Below are 20,769 nucleotides of genomic sequence, written 5' to 3'. Positions count from 1 at the left end.
CAAAATATAAGTACTTTATTTTGTAAGAATATTTAAACAATAATTTTCATATGGATTTCTTAATCATCATTTCACTAAAAGTTATTTAATGGTTTGAATGCGTTAGCTTGTCCTTGGTTGAATGTATTATTCATCCATATTTATGCAAGAAATCCATCGGTGTTTGTTAAGATTGGAACTTGAACCTAACTCAATCCCAAAAGCTAGTTCGATAAGGAAGAATTGTTCAAGCTCATATATACAATTCCCAGGTTATTTATCCAACTGATGTGAGACAATTAACACACCCCTCTCACGCTCAGGAATGAACATCTGGAGCGTGGAGTTTACAAAATGACCCAATTATGGGCAGAACGGGTTGCTTAATTATAGGCAGTCCAACACATAACGGTGGAACCCGTGCTCTGATACCATGTTAAGATTGGAACTTGGACCTAACTCAACCCCCAAAAGCTAGCTCAAGAAGGGAGGATTGCCCAAGCTCATATATACAACTCTGAGGTTATTTATCCAACCGATGTGGGACAATTAACGGTGTTCATTTAAATTGGTATATAATTTAAACCAAAATAGCAAAAAGTGGTAAAATTTAAAATAACCGATAATTTACTTTGAATCCCTGTTTTAGATACCACTTAATGATGAAGAAATATAATTCAATAAATTATATGATGTAATAATTTCACAAAAATCAAACAATCGGTCAAAGCCAAATTCTTTCGACAAAAATCCAACCTAACGTTCCCTTTAAATCTTCTTCTGTAAAGAACAATAAGTTTAATTTGCATTTGTTGATCACTCAGAGCTTTGAAAAATGGCAGCTGCTCGTGGAAACAAAATTATTCAAGCCAAGCTGGTGGGTATGTCTGAACTTTCTTGAATATTTACGTACTTCGATTTCTTCCTTTTATTATTGTTTACGAAGGGATCGAACTATTTGCCATTTTGATTGGTTGGCAAGATTTAATTTTGTTTTATTGGTGGACCTAGAGATTTATTTGGCTCTGGTATACGTAATCAATTAGCAAAAGTTCGATTCAAGGGAATTAAATTAGTACTATAAATCTGTATGCTTCGATTCGGTTATGTTAATTTTTTCTGCAGAAAAAAGAATTTGATTAGCTCTGGTTCACTTGCATCCTGTTATGATATTTTATTTTAAATTGACGCAGTCTATGAATTCAAAATACACGAACTTATAATTGAATTTTGTATAAGGTTCTTTTGGGAGACATGGGAACTGGGAAAACTAGTGTTGCACTAAGATTTGTGAAGGGTCAATTTTCTGAACACCAGGTAACTCTTCCAAACACTAACATGTTCATTTTCTTGCTACCTATGATGTCCAACATAAGATACATGAGTGCGTGTGTACGCGCGTGTGTTTGTATAGGAAGCAACGATAGGGGCAGCATTTTTCACTCAGATACTGTCCTTACCAGAAGCAACTGTCAAATTTGATATATGGGACACAGCGGGGCAGGAAAGGTACCACAGCTTAGCTCCAATGTACTACCGCGGTGCAGGGGCAGCGATAGTTGTTTACGATGTAACGAACATGGTATGCAATTTTGTTGTTCTCCAGTCTTACGTAGGTTGTCACTTCAAATGCACGAAATTTGAAAATAGCTGTTTGGTTACTGATTCATGTCATTTTTCGAGTTCAATTAGATATGTTGGTTTTGGTTTGTAATATGAATGTTTTATGTCTGTCTGAAATTCAGGACACTTTTATGAGAGCCAAAAAATGGGTCGAAGAGCTCAAAAGAAAAGGTGATTCTGTTATTTCCTGTATTGCAAGTTAAAAGTCAAAAAAGTAATGTGTTGTATGGTTTGGGGCTTTGTTAGTATCAACCCGGCCCGACTTGTTATACATGGGACATGAAACTGATGCATCGGATTTTATACGAGTGCAAAATATAGTATGCTTGAAAATAATATTTAGTCCAAATTCTCTTCCATTGTCACTCGTTTTTCAGCTTCTCCAAATCTGGTGATGGCTTTGGTGGCTAACAAATGTGACTTGGAATCAAGAAGAGAGGTCAAGAATGAAGTATGATTATCCCTTTTTTTCATCTTCTGAATCCGAAGTGCTGCCGCCTTTAACCTTTACTGTTTTATTTTTTTCTGCACGATCCTAAATCTGTTTATATGCTGTGCATTCACGAAAGCATGATTTTGCACCCTCTAAAACTTTTGAACTTCGAAGTTTTAATTTTGTCCCTTCATGCGAAAATCCTGGCTTTGCTAGCTGTTAAGTCTTAATCAAGTTAACATTCAACTGAACAGATTACAAGTTCTGATTCGGAACTAACTTTTGTTGTGGAGTTTCACGCAGGACGGGGAGAAATTTTCGGACGAAAATGGGATGTTCTTCATGGAGACATCCGCAAAAACTGCCTTCAACATCAACGAGCTCTTCTTTGAAACAGGTAGAGTTACTTAAATCAGGTAAAAAGTAACTTGAATATTTATATAACTTGTTCTTTCTTCCCCCCACTCTCCATGTGCAGCAAATAGACTGACAAAAGTTAGTCCCCCGCAACAAATTGGAATGAATTTGTCGAATGAAGGGCGAAGAACATTTTCGTGTTGTTTAGGATGAATGAATATACATTTGTATGTTACCAATGCTTAAGGTACAACAAAAAAAGAGACACGGTCCAAGTGAGAACTGAATGAACCGAACCACCTTTGATTTTAAAATACTGTCTCTGCATTTTATATTTTCTTTATGTGCCAATTAGATGGAATATTTATGCAATTGCTGTACAAAAGATCTAGTGGGAGCCAAGTACAAATGTGTGCTCACACAATATAAAAGAATGTCATTGTCCCACGAGCATAACGTGTCGGTAAAAACAAGTCGGGATAATGTAAGGGGGCGTTTGGTAGGGGTAATTAGGTGGGTTTATTTTTTTTAACCCACCTAATCACATGTTTGGTACGGGTGATTATTTAACCAAGTCTATCCCTCCTATGAATGATTAGGTTATATTAGGTATGTTAAAATAATACATCCTCACCGCCTAGGATTATTTATTCCACTCTTAATCCATCATATTTTTTCAATTTTACCCTTCTCCTAAATTCAGACTCACCACCACTTCCTTCCACCGACCGCCTACCGCCAACCCCTGCCGTGGGCCGACCGCCACCGCCGGCCGCCGCCGCCGCCTCCGACCGCCGCCTCCTCCTCCGGCCAACCGCCACCGTCGGCCGACCGACGGCCGCCGCCGCCGCCTCCGACCGCCGCCTCCTCCTCCGGCCAACCGCCGCCTCCGCCACTTCTGGCCGACCACCACCGTTGCCGCCGGCCGACCGCCGCCCCCCACCGACACACAATTAGAAGGGCAGTTTTGTCAATTCATCGAAAAATTATTAATTATCACATTCTTATCCATCATACCAAACATAATATTATTTTATCATTATATATTATATTTCTAATTCAATCATTTTTTTTATCATTTCTCTCTTAATCATTTCATTATCCTATCCTCCAAACCAAACGCAGCCTAAGAGTCACAAGTTTAAACCATGAGAGTCAGCTCCAAATATATATAAGCTACGATCGTATACGGATTTATTTAAGATACAAAATTGATCACTAATACTAAAAAAGAAAGGTGAAAAATACATGAAATATCACTTACTATAAACCTAAACTAATCAAACTGCTAGTTGGCGTTGATTAGTAGATCCAGCAGCGTCTTCATTATTACTAATCCCATAAAAATGGAGCTTATTATTATTATTATTATGATTATCATTCTCTGAAGAAGTAAGCCTTGGTGGTATATTCAATGGTGGGAATTGAAGCACCATTTCCCTCTGGAGAAAACAGCAATATGTGTGAAAAGTTGAGGGCGACACATTTAATTCGAATCCTAAACCGAACAAGAAATCCATTTCAAGAAGATTCATCTCCACTGTGTTTACTCCTCCTACTTTGGCATAGTAGGCATTGTTGTAGAATCTGTGAAATTCAGATTTAAAAACAAGGATGTCATGAATCATTCATACCAAATGGTGTACGCAATTTAATCCAACTTATACTATAAACATAAATCACATTACAGTTCCTAGCTCGATCGCTCATTCAAACCGTGTTAACTCTCAACAAGGTTAACGAAACGATACAATCACTCGAATTTGCTCCGGTCGCGATGTAGCTTAACACTAACCATTAGCTAACATAGAAACCAGGGTGAAAAAATGGGGCATTTCATTTCTCTATTGAGAATAAATATGTTCAAAGAATGTGTTCAGAAACATTTTGAGTATACTAATGAAGGATTTAATAAGTGGATTAATTATTTTGTTTTCTTGATTTCTAATTTGTTGAAAAGTCATTGTTTATTGTAGATTAGCGCAGGCAGAATGTTCCTACATTTTGTACTTAATATTATAGGAAATAGTAATTAGTTTGAATTTGTTAATTTATAAACAAGGGAAGTTCCTTTGGATGCACACAAAGGGACACCAAATCTTAGGTGGCTGTGTCTGTCATACATTAAGGATTTCACATGCTTAATTATTAATAGCTCTTACTCTATTTTTTTCCCTTTTTTTTTTAATACTTTACTTAAACTCATCATATATCAAGAAACTTTGGAACTTAAACATTGTATCTTGTCAAAAATAGAACATGGTATGAATTCTGCTTAGATCTTTGCTTTCAAATATAATTTTAATTTAAATTACGAGAATATTTTATTTTAAATTTTTTAAATAATATAAAAAATTTCAATAGCTATTAATTTGAGGATGGTCAAATGTCCGTTTCACCCCTTAGTGTACACCATGGATATCAATGGAATGGAGAAATTATTGCCTCACCAATAGCTCATTCCAAGAATAGTAACATTAGTTAACAACAAAGAAAAACACAATTAATTGAAGTTAAATTGTTTTTTTTTTTAAATACTGTTCTTTGAAGAAGAAGAAGAATAAAATATTTAATTTTCATAGCAAAGAAAACTGTGTGTGTGTGTGTGTATAATGATTCAAAAATCTTGATCATAACTGTTACATTTTAAGTCTAATAATTCATAAACAATGACCAATGACGTCTTATTCATAATATTTGTGGTGAGAATGCTGATATAAATAAGCTAAGCATCAAGATTCAAGAGATTAACTTACATGTCATCCATGAACTTTGCAGAAACCAACACACTGGCAATGAGCAGCCGATGCACATTGTAAGAATTAATCGGCAGAAACGGCTGCTTCATCGCGAATCGATCCAAATAAATATATGCCACGATGAAGCAACTAGGGCTGCAGTTTGCATACTTGAATATCCTCTCCAGGTAGCATTGTACCGAGATAGTTGGCCTAGTCAAGCCATGAAAAATCGATATTTTCTGCGTACTTAAATCCCAAAAGACGTCATTTGTCTCCGCGGCTCTTTGGATAAGGGAAGACAGGAACTTTATGACCTTTTGCATCACCTGAAAGCTCTCAAATTCTGCCATTGATAGAGTATTTGCGGAAACTTGATGGGTTTTTTTTTTGAGTAAATTTTTGCTTTATATATAAGTAATTAACTATTAATAGTGGGAATTAAATAAGTAAATGTAATGGTGTAGCTAGCTTCGTGTCTGAACATGATGAAGAAGTGAGGAGAGTGTTTGTGGTTTGGTGTTTATATAGTAAGAATATGTATATATGGGATTCACGCGGAAATAGGGTTGGAAATGAGCTGGTCTTGTTGACCAATTTAATCCACTGATGAACTTTTTTTAAATTTTTTTTACATCTTCTAATGAGGAAATAAAATGAAAAAAATATATATATATTTGGGATTCATTGTTCTAAAATTTTATTTTGTTTCATATAATTATAATATATATGTATATTTATTTTATATTTGAAGGACGTGTATAATTTATTTATATTTATGTGGTCTGTTATAGGTACGTTTTGATGTACCAACTGATAATTCGTCATTTTCTCGAATGGTTCTAATTAGTTCGGCTTTGATTTTTTAAAAATTTTGTTTTATTTAAGAATATAATCTTGTTAAACCATGTAATATAATGTTTATTTAACTTAACACCTTAATTACTAGCTAGGTTATTTTTACGAGTGGGAAAAAATATCTAATATTCGGTAAAATAATGATATGAAATTTGAAAATGTTTGGTATCTACGGGAGTACTGAAATAATATTTAAATTAAAAATAATATAATATTTTTAAATAATAAAGTTAAATTTTTAAAAAAATATAAGATATTTTTCGGTATAAAATAGTATATATCGATAACGTATTGAAATCTCGGTACACCGAAACGTTTCGATATAATCGTTATACTAATTAGACATATCGAAAAGTTTGGTATACCGAAATATTCGGTACTATATTGATATCGGTATAAATATTTTTAATACCATAATTTTCGGAATGCATTTTTTGATACGACATGATGTACCACCCTAATTTATTTTTACTGACTGCTCGTGTAATTGAAGCTTCCAAATCTTCAAACTTGTTCTATAAATGACCAAAACATTTCAAATATTCAACTCAAAGATAATACATTATGTTAACTAATAATAAAATTATTGAAAATGTTTTCATTTTCGCAAAGTAACTCAGAGTACTGAGTAGAATTAATGAGATTTTGTTTGAATTTGTTATCTTCTTGAGAAAAAGAAAGAGATAAATTAAACAATGGATCGACTCGTAGATATGATATAATAAATGATTTATAATATATACATATAGGGATGGTAAATAGAAATCTTGGGATAACCCAATTATTTTTAACTTCAATTGTTGTAGAATTTGAGTAAGATATTATTTGAAACAAGGCTATCACGAAATCTTATCATTCATACCAAATGTCGTCTTAATATCAGTTATGAAATATACAGATTATCATAATAATATGAAATTTTTTATTCACCTTTTTACAGTGGCGGAACCAGAAATATTGCTCTGTCCGGGCTAAAATTTTAAATTCTATAATGTTTTAATATTTTAAATTGATCTACCCGGACTAATATCACATTATTCCAAAATTATACAAAATTTACATATAAATTTTTTTTAAAAAAATTTGACCACCCGGAATGTGGCTCCGCCACTGCCTTTTTACAACTACATGAATTTTAAGTTGAAGAAAAATAATACCTAAAAGGGTGATATTAGTCCATATTAATGCAAGGTGAATTGGTCTATAATGGAATCAAAAAATTCCAAATTTTGTACATAATTTTTCTAAATTATAAATTTATGGTCCACTAAATTTTATCCATAGGAAATTATGGTTAACGTATTTATAATATAAAATAGATTTTGTCCTTGTGAATTTTTCAATACATCTACACATGGCTTAGCTTGGATTAGTTATCTAACAATGGTAACTTGTGCTTGCAACGAAGGGTTCAATAATGGCGACATGGTTATCAAACAATGATGCATGGGAAATGATTCGTCTACATATTGTCAAGGCATTAATCATGGTCTTGCTTAGGACATCACTCAAGAAATCAGAAACAAAATATATTGCTATGTGAAGTTGAAAAAATATAATCTTTTTTTTTAATATAACATTGAAGAGAATAATCTCATTAATTTTTATTATGTGTATTATTAAAAAAATATATGTATCATAAAAAAAAATTAAAAGAAATATGATCTGTCTAACAACAAACAATAATTTAATTTTTATGGGTTTTTGTATTGTGCGACTATCAACTTAATACATTATTGACTTCGGTCTCTCAATAGAGACCACAATATAAAATCGATCGCTATTTAGGAATCTCACTTTTGCCACTAGTCACAAAAAGCAAATAAATAACTTTTTAAAGAAAGTCAACCAGTTAGCGACCGACATTACTAAATTCGGTCTCAAATCAGAGACCGGTATTACTTTCGGTCTTGTAGTGATTAATCTTCTTCCATTAGTTGTCCCACTTTTAAAAAAAATTCTGAAATTTGCATTTATATATTCTTGTTTAAGATTTTTTATATAAATCCATTGGGACTATTGCTGCACCCAATGTGAGCCTCCAATAGAGGCATCTCAAATTCTACATAACAAATACTAAAAGCGTATAAAATATGGTCTTCCTTTCACATAATTAATGTCAATAATTTGAAAGACAAGATATGAACGTACCAATGAATTTTCCGGTGGGATATTTGATTTAATTTAGCACAAATTGTGAATTATGTCATCTATGTTTATTTATTTATTTTTTGCAATTTTAATAATTTATTTTATCAAAATTGAGTTTTAGTTAATGTATTTTTCAATTTTATATAATTTTGGACATTTTTCATCAACAGAGGTTATGTGAAACCGAATACATTAGCACCACATTGATGTCACATCAAAGTGAAGTCGAAAACTGAAATTTTCACAACGTCGGATACCAAATTTACTAAGATATAGATTTACATTACTTTAGAAGTTTAACTTTATTTTTATGGTGGATGTGTTAAGTGTTAAAAGGAGTATCATGCCAGCTGTCAGTTATTTGGATAGGTAGTTACGAGCTTACATATAAATAGGGGAGCTTGCACTGCCTTGTATAGTTTTTGAACTCTTTTTTTACTGAAATAAGATTCTTCATTTTTCTCTCTTCATTTCTTCGTGTGAAGTTCTGCACAATTCCATGGAGTATTGATGCAGGTTGAAGATTCTCTAACATGGTATCAGAGCTAAAATAGCTTCCGCAATTTTCACCGTCTTCGTTAATGGCGGCGAATCCTCTCAACATTAGCTTCAATGATCCTCTCTACTTGCATCCCTCGGATACTCCCGGAGTCTCTCTAGTGCTTGATCCGTTGATCGGTTTTGAAAATTACGGTGTATGGAGTCGCGCTATATTGCTTGCATTGCGTGCCAAAAACAAGCTTGGATTCATCACTGGATCTACTCAAAAACCAGCAGAAAATCATCCTACATTGCATCAATTGGAACGATGCAATGCTATCGTTTTATCCTGGATCATGAGCTCCGTTTCCAAGGAAATTTTCAGCGGTATCATATATTGTACAGAGGCTGCTGGTGTTTGGGCAGATTTGAAGGAGAGATTTGATAAAATTTGTGGATCTTGCATCGATACTCTTCATCGAGAGATTGCACTTTCTTCACAGAGTTCTTCCACCATTTCTGTATATTTTTCGCATCTGAAGAAGCTATGGGATGAATACGCTTCACTTGTTACTCTACCATCGTGCAGCTGTGACACTGCCAGAGCATATATTGAACATGATCAACACCAACACCTTCTTCAGTTTCTCATGGGATTGAATGAAAGCTATGGACACATTCGGAGTCAAATCCTGATGATGAATCCATTACCATCGGTCAATCAAGCCTATTCCATTCTCAGTCAAGAGGAATCACATAGACATGTTCTTTCCTCCTCATCGACTAGTAATGTGCCAACGGTAGCCTTTTACTCCTCATTGAGTAAAGGAAGTGATTCAATAAAATGTGAGAATTGCAATGTCCCTGGACACACGAAGGATCAGTGTTTTCGATTAATAAAATGTGAGAATTGCAATGTTCTTGGCCACACGAAGGATCAGTGCTTTTGCCTAATCGGTTATCCTCCTGGTCACAAGTTATACAAGAAATTTCCTCAAAATAAGAACCAAAAATTTAGCCATGTGTCACAGCAAAAACCTTTTAGGGCATCCGTGAACCACACTGATTCTACTACTGCAGCTAGTGGAGTGCCTCATGAATGCTCCAAGGGAGGCCCTAATATGGCTCATGCATTCACTGATAATCAATATCTTCAACTATTGCGGCTGCTGGATCATTTTCATGTGCCTACAGATCATGCAACCACCAATGGAGGTAACTTTACCAGTTTAATGACAAATGCTAAGTCTAATGAATGGATTTTGGATAGTGGTGCGAATGCTCACATTACAGGTACTTCAAGTGTTCTGCAAAATCCTAAGCATGCGGTTCATCTACTGATTCTGTCAGATTGCCAAATGGTAAAGCCATCAGCATCCTTTCTACTGGTTCTGTTCAGATCTCACCTTCTTGTGTCCTGCCAAATGTTTTACATGTCCCTGATTTTAGCTTCAATCTTATATCAATCTCTCAGTTCACCAAAGACCATCAATGCTTTGTTGTTTTCTACCCAAATTTTTGCTTATTTCAGGACCTCTTAACTGGGAAGATCATGTGGATTGGTAAAGAAAGGCATGGATTATACGATCTTGAACGAATTCCAACCATTCCAGTCACTTAGCCTCTGCTGATCACTCAATCATAAGGCCCTGTCTTAGCTTTTATAGTAATTCTTTTTTGTCAAACCCTTGTAGTCTTTCTACTTGTAAGAATGAAGATGTTGATATATGGCATAAGAGATTTGGTCATTTGTCTATCTCGCGTTTGCAATACTTACCTTTTATTAAGAACAAGTTTTTGAAGATGCACTGTCCCATTTGTCCACTAGCAAAACAAACCAGAAACCCCTTCCCTACTCATGAAAGATCAGCTTCTACTCGTATATTTCAGTTACTTCATGTTGATATATGGGGTCCTTATAGAACTCCAACTCACAATGGTGCAGGTTTTTTCCTTACCATGGTCGATGACTTCTCTAGGTGCACATGGGTTTTTCTCATGCAATTTAAATCTGATACACTGCAGATTTTAAAAAGCTTCATGGCTTTTGTTTCGACACAATTTAACAAGCAAGTTCAGATCCTTAGGACTGATAACGCATTAGACTTCTTTAACAATGATTGTAACTCCTTCCTTACATCCTTGGGAATCATTCATCAAAGCTCTTGCTTGTATACTCCCCAGCAAAATGGCTTAGTTGAGCGAAAACATCGCCATATTCTAAACATAGCTCGTGCCATCAAATTTCAAGCTTCAGTGTCTGATCCTTATTGGGGTGAGTGTGTTTTGCATGCTGCATATTTGATTAATCGAATTCCCACTCCGTTGATAGGTAATAGAACCCCTTTTGAGGTATTATTCAAAAAGCCTCCTTCATTTGGGCACCTCAAGATATTTGGATGTCTTTGTTATGCTACTAACCTTAAACCAATTAACAAGTTTGATACTCGTGCGAAGCCATGTGTCTTTCTTGGCTATCCCCTTCACCAAAAAGGATATAAGCTCTTGGATATATCGACCAAGCAGTTCATTGTGTCTCGAGATGTCATCTTCCATGAGGATATTTTCCCTTTTTCACTTGCACCTTCATCTCTCAGCAATGTTTCCCAATCTCTATTTTCTGATCATGAAGATTTGTTTATGCCTTCATCATCTAGCACTCCTAATGATATCGACCCTCCTTCTATTTTCATTCCATATTCAACTTCCCAAGTTGAAATTCCACCTTTAAGACAGTCCACTCGAATCAGAAAACCTCCCCTTTGGAGCAATGACTATGTCTGCTCCATTATCTCCTCGAACACACATTCTTCCACCGCTCATAGCATCTTTAACTATCTCTCTTACAAAAAGCTATCCCCGTCATACCAATCTTTCTTGACCTCTGTCTCCACTCTTACTGAACCACAATCCTACCATGAGGCTGCTTCTGATCCGAATTGGCGTGAAGCCATGGCTAAAGAGATTGCAGCCTTGGAGACCAACCATACATAGGAAGTAGTCCCTCTGCCCCCTGGAAAAAAACTGATTGGTTGTATATGGGTTTATAAAATTAAATACAAAGCCAATGGGAGCATCGAACGTTTTAAAGTCTGACTTGCTTCCAAAGGCTACACTCAACAATACGAAATTGATTATGAGGATACATTTTCCCCTGTGGCAAAGATTGTTACTGTTAAATGTCTTCTCACTGTGGCAGCAGCAAAACAGTGGGATTTGCATCAAATGGATGTGACAAATGCGTTTCTACAAGGTGATTTGGACGAAGAGATATACATGTCCATTCCTCAAGGATTTGTTAGAACGCGAGAGAATGTTACTTGCAAACTTCGTAAATCGCCAGGCAATGGAATTCAAAATTTTCTCAAGCACTGATCCACGGTGGTTTTAGCCAATCCATGCATGATAATCAACTCTTTGTTAAGCAGCAAGGGCAGTTGATCACTATACTTTTGGTTTATGTTGATGACATAGTCATTACTGGAAATGATGAGGATGCCATCAAAGACCTTAAAGGTTATCTCCATGTTACCTTTGACATCAAAGATCTTGGACCCCTGAAATTTTTTTGGGTATTGAGGTAGCTCGCTTTAAAGCTGGAATTTGTATAAATCAGCGCAAGTATGCTTTGGAATTGTTGTCAGATGTAGGCATGGTTGGATGCAAGCCTTTTGACACGCCTATGGAGCACAAATTGACCAAACTTGAGTTTGATCAATCTATAAACTCTGCGGGATCTTCGTCTGAATCTGATCCACTACTATCTAATCCCTCGAGTTATCAGCGCTTAATTGGTTGCCTCATCTACCTCACCATCACTAGACCTGATATTTGTTATGATGTGCAAGTTCTTAGTCAGTTTATGCACTCACCGAAGATGTCTCATTTAACTGCTGCCTATTGCATTGTTGGCTATATAAAGAAGACCCCTGGTTTTGGCCTTTTCCTATCCTCCACGAATGATCTTCAATTATCTTCATTTTGTGATTCTAATTGGGCTTCTTGTCCTATCAGCCGCAAATCCACTACTGGCTATGTTGTCAAACTTGGATCTTCCATTGTTTCTTGGAAGACAAAGAAGCAACACACGGTTTCCCGTTCATCAGCTGAAGCGGAGTATCGATCCATGGCCATGACAACATGCGAAATTATTTGGCTTCGAGGCCTTCTTGGTGACTTTGGCATTTCCCTTGACGCAGCCACACCTCTTCATTGTGACAACCAATCTGCTCTCCATCTTGCTGCAAACCCAATATTTCATGAAAGATCAAAGCATATTGAAGTTGATTGTCACTTCATTCGGGAAAAGATCAAGACTAACGTGATTCGTATTGCTCACATCTCCACATGAGTTCAGCCGGCTGATGTCTTTACCAAAGCATTGGCCTCCGACCAGCATCAATTTTTAATCTCCAAGCTTGAGGGGGGCTGTTAAGTGTTAAGTGTTGAAAGGAGTGTCATGCCAGCTGTCAGTTAATTGGATAGGTAGTTACGAGCATACATATAAATAGGGGAGATTGCACTGCCTTGTATAGTTTTTGAACTCTTTTTTACTAAAATAAGATTCTTCATTTTTCTCTCTTCATTTCTTCGTGTGAAGTTCTTCACAATTCCATGGAGTATTGATGCATGTTGAAGATTATCTAACATGATGCAAAATAATAATGTTTAGAATGTCTAATATTCGTTTTCCCATTTGACGGCAAGTGTACCAGTGAACGGTCACAATCATATGGCTCAACCGATAACAGAAAAAGTCTCGTTGCTCATGAGATAATGATTTTCATATATTTGAAATTCATATTATATCCATTTATACTTTATGATACTCACGGAAAATTTAGGGTCCGATTCCAGCAAGTTTCACTAGTCCAGACGCAGGCTTTGAAATTATCCTGAGCCTGAAATCACAAATAAGATCGTTAGGAGGGGGCCAGGAGGGTGTCCTGGCGTAGCCCCTCCGACGCTCAAGTCAGAGACTGAGGATATATTGGGAGAGCAGCTAAGGGTGCTGCCGAAAACAGTATAGTGAATGCATAATCATACGCTCAAACCTGATATTTATAGGAGAATACATGGGCTTGTCATGGGCCATTCACCTGTAGGCCTTAGAGATGGTCCGGGAGTTTGGGCCCGATCTTGATGGGTTCATCTCTGGGGTATCACCAGTCTCCCCCTCCCGAGTCGAACTGAATCGTAGGTTCAAAGTTCGATTAATTGCGTTGTTCTCGGTTTACAACACGTGAGTTGTGTGTCCTTCTCGCCATTTGTCAGTCTCCAAAAATTTGAAAACAAATCAAGTCGCAATCCTGCAGCGTCGCCCCCTCCCCAAGCTCGCCCACGCTTGCCCCAAGCCTCGCCTGGTCGCCCACGCCGAGCCCTCGCCGTGCGCGTCTACTCGCCTAGCCGAGCACACACTCGAGATCTCACCTGCTTGCCCGCGCCGTGTACCGCGCTCGCCCCTCGCCTGAGTGCTCGCCCCACGCCGTGTGCTCGCCAACGCCGTGCCACGCTCGCCCCTCGCCGTATGACGTGCTCGTCCGAGCGCCCGAGTGCTCGACCCTCGCCTGATCGCCCACGCCGTGCCACGCTCGCCCCTCGCCCGAGCGCCCGAGTGCTCGCCCCACGCCATGCCACGCTCGCCCGAGCGCCCCGAGCGCCACGCTCACCCCTCGCCTGCTTGCCCGAGCGCCCGAGTGCTCGACCCTCGCCTGCTCGTCCACGCCGTGCCACGCTCGCCCCTCGCTCGAGCCCTCGCATCGCTCATCCTCGTCCAGTATGTTGAAAATTTTGATATATTCTCCGTAATTTTCGCAACGGCAAACATCGTTCGTTATTGATAAACCGAATAAATTTTTCTAACACGGAATGTCCTCGACGCCTCCATCTTCAAGGACCTCTACTAAGCTTTTTAAGGAAAATGATTTCCACTTCCCCGCACCGTTAACTCATCTGCTAAAATAGTCCTTAGCAGAAAAAGATAAAAATTCTCCACCCTCACACTCTAACTCCTCTGCTAGGTGAAGTCCTAGCAGGAAAATAAAAATTCTTCAACCTCACCTTCTAACTCCTCTGTTAGGCGAGGCCTTAGCAGGGAAATAAAAATTTCACCTCGTCACCCTCTAACTCCTATGCTAGGCGACACCTTAGCAGGAAAATTAAAATTTCACCTCGTCACCCTCTAACTCCTATGCCAGACGATGCCTTAGCAGGAAAATAAAAATTATCCACAATCACCCTCTAACTCCTCTGCTAGACGACGCCTTAGCAGGAAAATAAAAATTTCACCTCGTCACCCTCTAACTCCTCTGCCAGACGACGCCTTAGCAGGAAAATAAAAATTCTCCACCCTCACCCTCTAACTCCTCTGCTAGGCGACACCTTAGCAGGAAAATAAAAATTTCACCTTGTCACCCTCTAACTCCTCTGCTAGACGACGCCTTAGCAGGAAAATAAATATTTTCCACCCTCACCCTCTAACTCCTCTGCCAGGCGACACCTTAGCAGGAAAATAAAGACTCTCCACCCTCACCCTTTACCTCCTCTGCTAGGCGACGCCTTAGCAGGAAAATAAAGATTATACACCCTCACCTTCTAACTCCTCTGCTAGGTGACGCCTTAGCAGGAAAATAAAAATTTCACCTCATCACCCTCTAACTCCTCTGCCATGCGACGCCTTAGCAGAAAAATAAAGATTCTCCACCCTCACCCTCTAACTCCTCTGCTAGGCGATGCCTTAGCAGGAAAATAAAATTTTTCTCCTTCCTCACTCTGCTCCTCTGCCAGGCGATGCCTTAGCAGGAAAATAGAATTTTTCTCCTCCCCACTCTGCTCCTCTGCTAGGAGATGCCATAGCAGGAAGATAAAATTTTTCTCCTCCCTAACTCTGCTCCTTTGCTAGGCGGTGCCTTAGCAGGAAAATAAATTTTTCTCTTTCCCAACTCTGCTCCTCTGCTAGGCGATGCTTTAGCAGGAAAATTAAGACTCTCCACCCTCACCCTCTAACTCCTCTGTTAGGCGATGCCATAGTAGGAAGATAAAATTTTTCTCCTCCCTAACTCTGCTCCTCTACTAGGCGATGCCTTAGTAGGAAAATAAAATTCTTCTCCTCCACTCTCCTCCTCTGCTAGGCGACGTCTTAGCAGGAAAATTTAATTTTTCTCCTGACAAATTCTGCTCCTCTACTAGGCGATGCCTTAGCAGGAAAATTTAATTCATTTTATCCTCACAATACAACAACATCCACGAACTTAATGTAAGAAGTTGGCTTTATTAAATTTCAACTGATAACATAAGACAAATTCAGAAACGAAATACAGCAAAATTTAAGTCAAGATTAATATTCTCTAAAGTGGTAATGTTCCCGAGCCTCTCTAGAGGTTTGCCCAGCGCATTCTCCAACTTTCATCTCTGCTCCTCTTGTACCTCCACAGGACAAATTTACCCACTTCTTCCTTTCCTAATCATGTTAAGCTCCACACACACTCTTTTTCCCTCCTCCCTCACTACCTCTTCAAAACACCGACGCACGATTTTTTGGTCTCCGCATAAGACTCCAACTCCTTTTCCCACATGAAACTTAAGCTTCTGATGATAAGTGGAAGCTATGGCTCTAAAATCCTTCAGGGCTGGCCGTCCTAGAATTCCATTATACGCTGAAAGGGTATCCACCACAATGAACTCTATCATTTTTGTTACCCGCCGAGGATCAGTCCCCAAGGATAGGGGAAGCACAATCTGACCCAAAGGCGGGATGACGTGTCCTGCAAACCCATACAGCGGGGTGGAGACCAGCTCAAACTCAAATCATTCCACCTTCATTTGATCCAACGTGCTCTTAAACAAGACATTCACAGAGCTTCCATTATCAATAAGTATCCTTGCCACATCATAATTGGCAATGGTGGCCGTCACCACCAGGGCATCGTTATGTGGAGTCACAACGCCTCGGAGGTCTTCCGGCCCAAAGCTGATGATAGGGTCTTGTGGTAAGTCTGCACCCCTAGATATCTCAAAGTTCTCCAACCTTCTCCCATGTGCTTTCCGAGCTCGCCCAGAGTCTTCATCAGTAGCACCGCCCGAGATCATATGAATCATTCCTCTCGCAGGGTGGTTATTCTCATTCGTTCCCCTCCTTGACTCGACGGGCTCCTGAAGGACAATTTGACCTCGACCTTCCCCTCTATGCTCCCCAACCCTCTGATTTATCCATGGAGGACCTTAACCACGCTTGGGGGACGGGCGAGACCTCGGTCGACTCCCGGATGCGGATCCTTCTCGTCTGTCCCGCGAAGGCAATTGAGCACCGCTCTCAACCCTTTGCGACTTCTCCCACCTTCCCTCGGGCTCCCTCACCTCCATCACCTTCTCACGACTCCTATCCAGGGGAACATGGGATGAGAATTGTTTTCTGTCCCTAGCTTTATCCTCCTCCTTCTCGCTCGCACCTCTCTTCCTACCTCCTCTTTCCGCTCCCTCAACTCTACTTCCCCCATGCCGCTGCTCCATCTTCTTCTGTCGCTGGGCATCTTTTAGATTTACATATTTTTCCATCCGAGATAACAGATCATCATAACTTGGTGGAGGTTTCTTGACCAATGATTTAAAGAACTCTCCTCCCCTCAGTCCTTGGGTAAAGGCACTTATCATGATGTCAGGGGAAGCATCCGGTATATCCAGCGCTGCATCGTTGAAACGCCGAATAAATTCTCGCAGAGTTTCAGTTTCTTGCTGCTTCATCACAAACAAGCTCAAATAATTTCTTTGGTGCCTCTTGCTGCTAGTGAATCTGTGCAAGAAAGCAACAGAAAAATCCTCGAAAGATCGTATAGAGTTGGGCTGCAAGGTGTTAAACTATTGCTGGGCTGACCTCACCAACGTGCCCAGAAACACCTTACACTTAACTCCACCTGAATACTGATGCAACAGAGCTGTGTTCTCAAACCTTCCCAAATGTTCTTCTGGGTCAGTACGACCATCGTACTCTCCCACATTTGATTGTCGGAAACTTGGAGGAAGCCCTTCCTCCAAAATGGCGGGGGAAAAAGGACTCTCCTTCTTGGACACTGGAGCTCTGTTTCCCAATTGTTGCCTCAACATTCTTATCTCCTTCCATATCTCCTCTATCTCGGGATTCTCCCCACCTTGGAGGGGTTGCATCTCTTCAACCCTGCTCTGATAACCCTCAGCATTCTCCTCTCGCTCCTGGCGAGTGGCTTGTCCTTCAGCAAACATAGACTCTTTATTCCTCTTCATGGCCTCGTTCACTGTCCGGGTAATAAATTGACCCAACTGCTCCAGGGTCAAGTTCCCCACATTTTCATTAGGACGGGGTTGCTCGACCCTGTTCTCTTGACGAGGTTGTTCTGTTCCCGCCTCCTGATGGGGTCGTTCCTGCCTTGCCCCAGCATGAGACTGTTCGGGTCCCCTCTGAGGATGCAATGATGCTGAGGTAGCTCTTCTACTTCCTCTCTTCCCTACCATCTCTACGTCTCAACTCAAATATTCCCACAGACGGCGCCAAGTGATACTCACGAAAAATTTAGGGTCCGATTCCAGCAAGTGTCACTAGTCCAGACGCAGGCTTTGAAATTATCCTGAGCCTGAAATCACAAATAAGATCGTTAGGGGGGCCAGGAGGGTGTCCTGGCGTAGCCCCTCTGACGCTCAAGTCAGAGACTGAGGATATATGGGGGGAGCAGCTAAGGGTGCTGCCAAACAATATAGTGAATGCATAATCATACGCTCAAACCTGGTATTTATAGGAGAATACCTAGGCTTGTCATGGGCCATTCACTTGTGGGCTTTAGAGATGGGCCGGGAGTTTAGGCTGGATCTTCATGGGTTTATCCCTGGGATATCACTTTATATTAAATTAAATACATTCCACCCACATTGTATAAATTTTTATCGGCTAATATATATATTGTAAAATATGAATAATGATCGGACACATATCTGTTATTTCATGGAGTAATTTATTAATTAATTGTGAACACAAATGGTGGTGAAGATGTTTCTTGAATTGGTGGTGCACACGTTGGTGAGGTATGGGAACCTCTTTGATACTACATGGAAGGGGATTATATGTCTTGGTTGTTAAATATTTGAGATGAGATTATTTTGGTATGCTGAAAATTTTAAAGAAATTGTAATTAATGGTATATCCATTACATGTTTTTTTTGAAATATGTCTCTAATATTTTATTATAATGAGCGCACGTCTTACGTGAAATATTTGGAGCATCGCCTATCTCGATCTAATCACAGATTTGCTGTGAGGAGTCTTCACTTCATTCATTTGAGTATCCGAGGATTCTATACACATGACTCGATTTCGACCATGGCTCTGATACCACTTGTTGTACAATGAAACTCACATATCTCCACAATGATATGATATTGTCCGCTCTGGACATAAACTCTCGTGGATTTGTTTTTGAACTTTATCTAGAAAACCTCATATCCATTTCGGTCATTTTTATAAAAATAATGTAATTAAATTACTAATATTACCGTTAAATTTTTATGATTAGATGGTTAGAAAATTTATCTATGACATGCACATATGTTTAACAATATAATTATAAAAATTTAACAATAATATTACCCATTTAATTTTATAATTATGAGGAGAACGATAAATTGATTATCGTGACATAGTCAAGGGACAATAATTGTTTCAACAAAAAATAAAATATCACAACACGAAAAATTTATATTTTTCCTTATCAATAACTTACTATATTTCTTAAAGAAAAATGTGAAATAAAATTAATTTACTGCGTATTTTCTTATTTAATTTAAGAATCCAATATTTTCCTTCGAGGTCTGGGCACATAAACCATTCAAGTTAAGCCCAAGGCCCAAACACTAGTAATTCTCTAAACTTCCTTGGGTCTTTGATATGATGAGCTATTATTGTAAGTATCTATGTGAGCATCGATTGAGATGATACTCGTTTATTGATTGTACATGACCTCATCTCAATAGTGCTCATATAAATGTTCATGGTGAGTGTTAACTATATCAAAACTATATATAGAATTTTGATATGTTATCCACTAACCGTGTGTGGATATATAATTTTGATATGATTTATCGTGTCCAATAAGTGAGTGTCACATCAACGATGAATACAGATTTGTACACAGTTACTGAACAACATATCAAAATTACGTATATATAATTTCTTGCATATGAGTCTTTCTGGTAGTAAACACTTCTTTATGGCATACACGGGTACATAATACAAGACCAATAAATATGACTTATTTTATTAAGTGATCCATAATATAGATACATATAATTTATAGTTAGGCCATGGTATTCAAAGTAAAAGATACTCCGTCCTATCATTCCTTATTTAGCCATCAGCCATGTTTATTTTTGCCGTTGGGAAGCGATGTTGAATGGTGATCATGGTCATCAGAGCCTCTACTTCCACCGCCAGCACCGCCCCCATTTCCACCGGAACCCCCACCACTCCTGTGACCACCCCCAAGAGCTCCACCGCTTCCATAGCCATACCCAAACCCCGTCCCAGTCCCATAACCAAACCCAGAACCCGAACCCTTCCCAAATCCATTAGGCGACTTGCCCGAACCCGACCCGTAACCCCATCCAGATGTTGGGCTCGAGCCCCACCCCCAACTATAGTCCCAATTCGGACCATGGGCTGACCCGCTACCGCCATCAGGCTTATCTATCACGGCGCTAGGCATCGTGGGCTCCTTTGAAGCACCCATCCTCCACGCACCACCACCTCCGCCATGGAGCTTAACCGCCGCCGAACCGATGGCAATCAAGAAAACAAGAACAAGAGTGCACTGGATAGCCAAAGACCTCATTTTTTCAAGTATGTATACTACAAAGAGTTGATAGTTCAAATAGCAAGAGGTGGCTATCTAGACTTTTGGTGAACTCCATATATATAGTGGTGGGAAGTTATCCCTCGTTTCTTATAGTTAATATTTATTCAATGTTCCTTGTGGTAATATTTAAAGAATATAAGTTAATTAAGTAGTAAGGAGTTTAATGTTGACACTAAAGACCTTAGGGTGCACTTTTCGGGAATTGGGTGATTTTTCCCCACAATGCGCATCTCCACCACCACCTTACCCAAAATCTACTTCACAAACTATGATTGGG

The 20,769-nt window shown here is 38.9% G+C and overlaps 3 protein-coding genes across 3 annotated transcripts; 1 reads left to right on the top strand and 2 right to left on the bottom strand.

Moving 5' to 3' along the window:
- Positions 1-675: 675 nt before the first annotated feature.
- LOC142549273 (ras-related protein RHN1-like) lies at positions 676-2,869 on the top strand. The gene is made up of 7 exons (XM_075658129.1): positions 676-856; positions 1,219-1,296; positions 1,394-1,561; positions 1,725-1,773; positions 1,980-2,053; positions 2,339-2,432; positions 2,514-2,869. Exons 1-7 carry the CDS (start codon positions 815-817, stop codon positions 2,603-2,605), a joined length of 597 nt encoding a protein of 198 aa, XP_075514244.1. The 5' UTR covers positions 676-814; the 3' UTR covers positions 2,606-2,869.
- Positions 2,870-3,525: 656 nt separating this feature from the next.
- On the bottom strand, positions 3,526-5,668 carry LOC142549271 (cyclin-U4-1-like). The gene is made up of 2 exons (XM_075658128.1): positions 5,149-5,668; positions 3,526-3,979 (listed from the first exon to the last, which is right to left on the bottom strand). Exons 1-2 carry the CDS (start codon positions 5,481-5,483, stop codon positions 3,673-3,675), a joined length of 642 nt encoding a protein of 213 aa, XP_075514243.1. The 5' UTR covers positions 5,484-5,668; the 3' UTR covers positions 3,526-3,672.
- A 14,108-nt stretch (positions 5,669-19,776) lies between these two features.
- Positions 19,777-20,568, bottom strand: LOC142548148 (uncharacterized). The gene has a single exon (XM_075656480.1). The coding sequence runs from the start codon at positions 20,466-20,468 to the stop codon at positions 19,992-19,994; it is 477 nt and encodes a 158-aa protein (XP_075512595.1). The 5' UTR covers positions 20,469-20,568; the 3' UTR covers positions 19,777-19,991.
- Positions 20,569-20,769: the final 201 nt, after the last annotated feature.

This window comes from Primulina tabacum, chromosome 6 (assembly GCF_025594145.1).
Source record: "Primulina tabacum isolate GXHZ01 chromosome 6, ASM2559414v2, whole genome shotgun sequence".
Taxonomy (NCBI): Eukaryota; Viridiplantae; Streptophyta; class Magnoliopsida; order Lamiales; family Gesneriaceae; genus Primulina; species Primulina tabacum.
The sequence above is the reverse complement of the archived record's forward strand: the minus strand, read 5'-3'. Positions and strand labels throughout refer to the sequence as shown.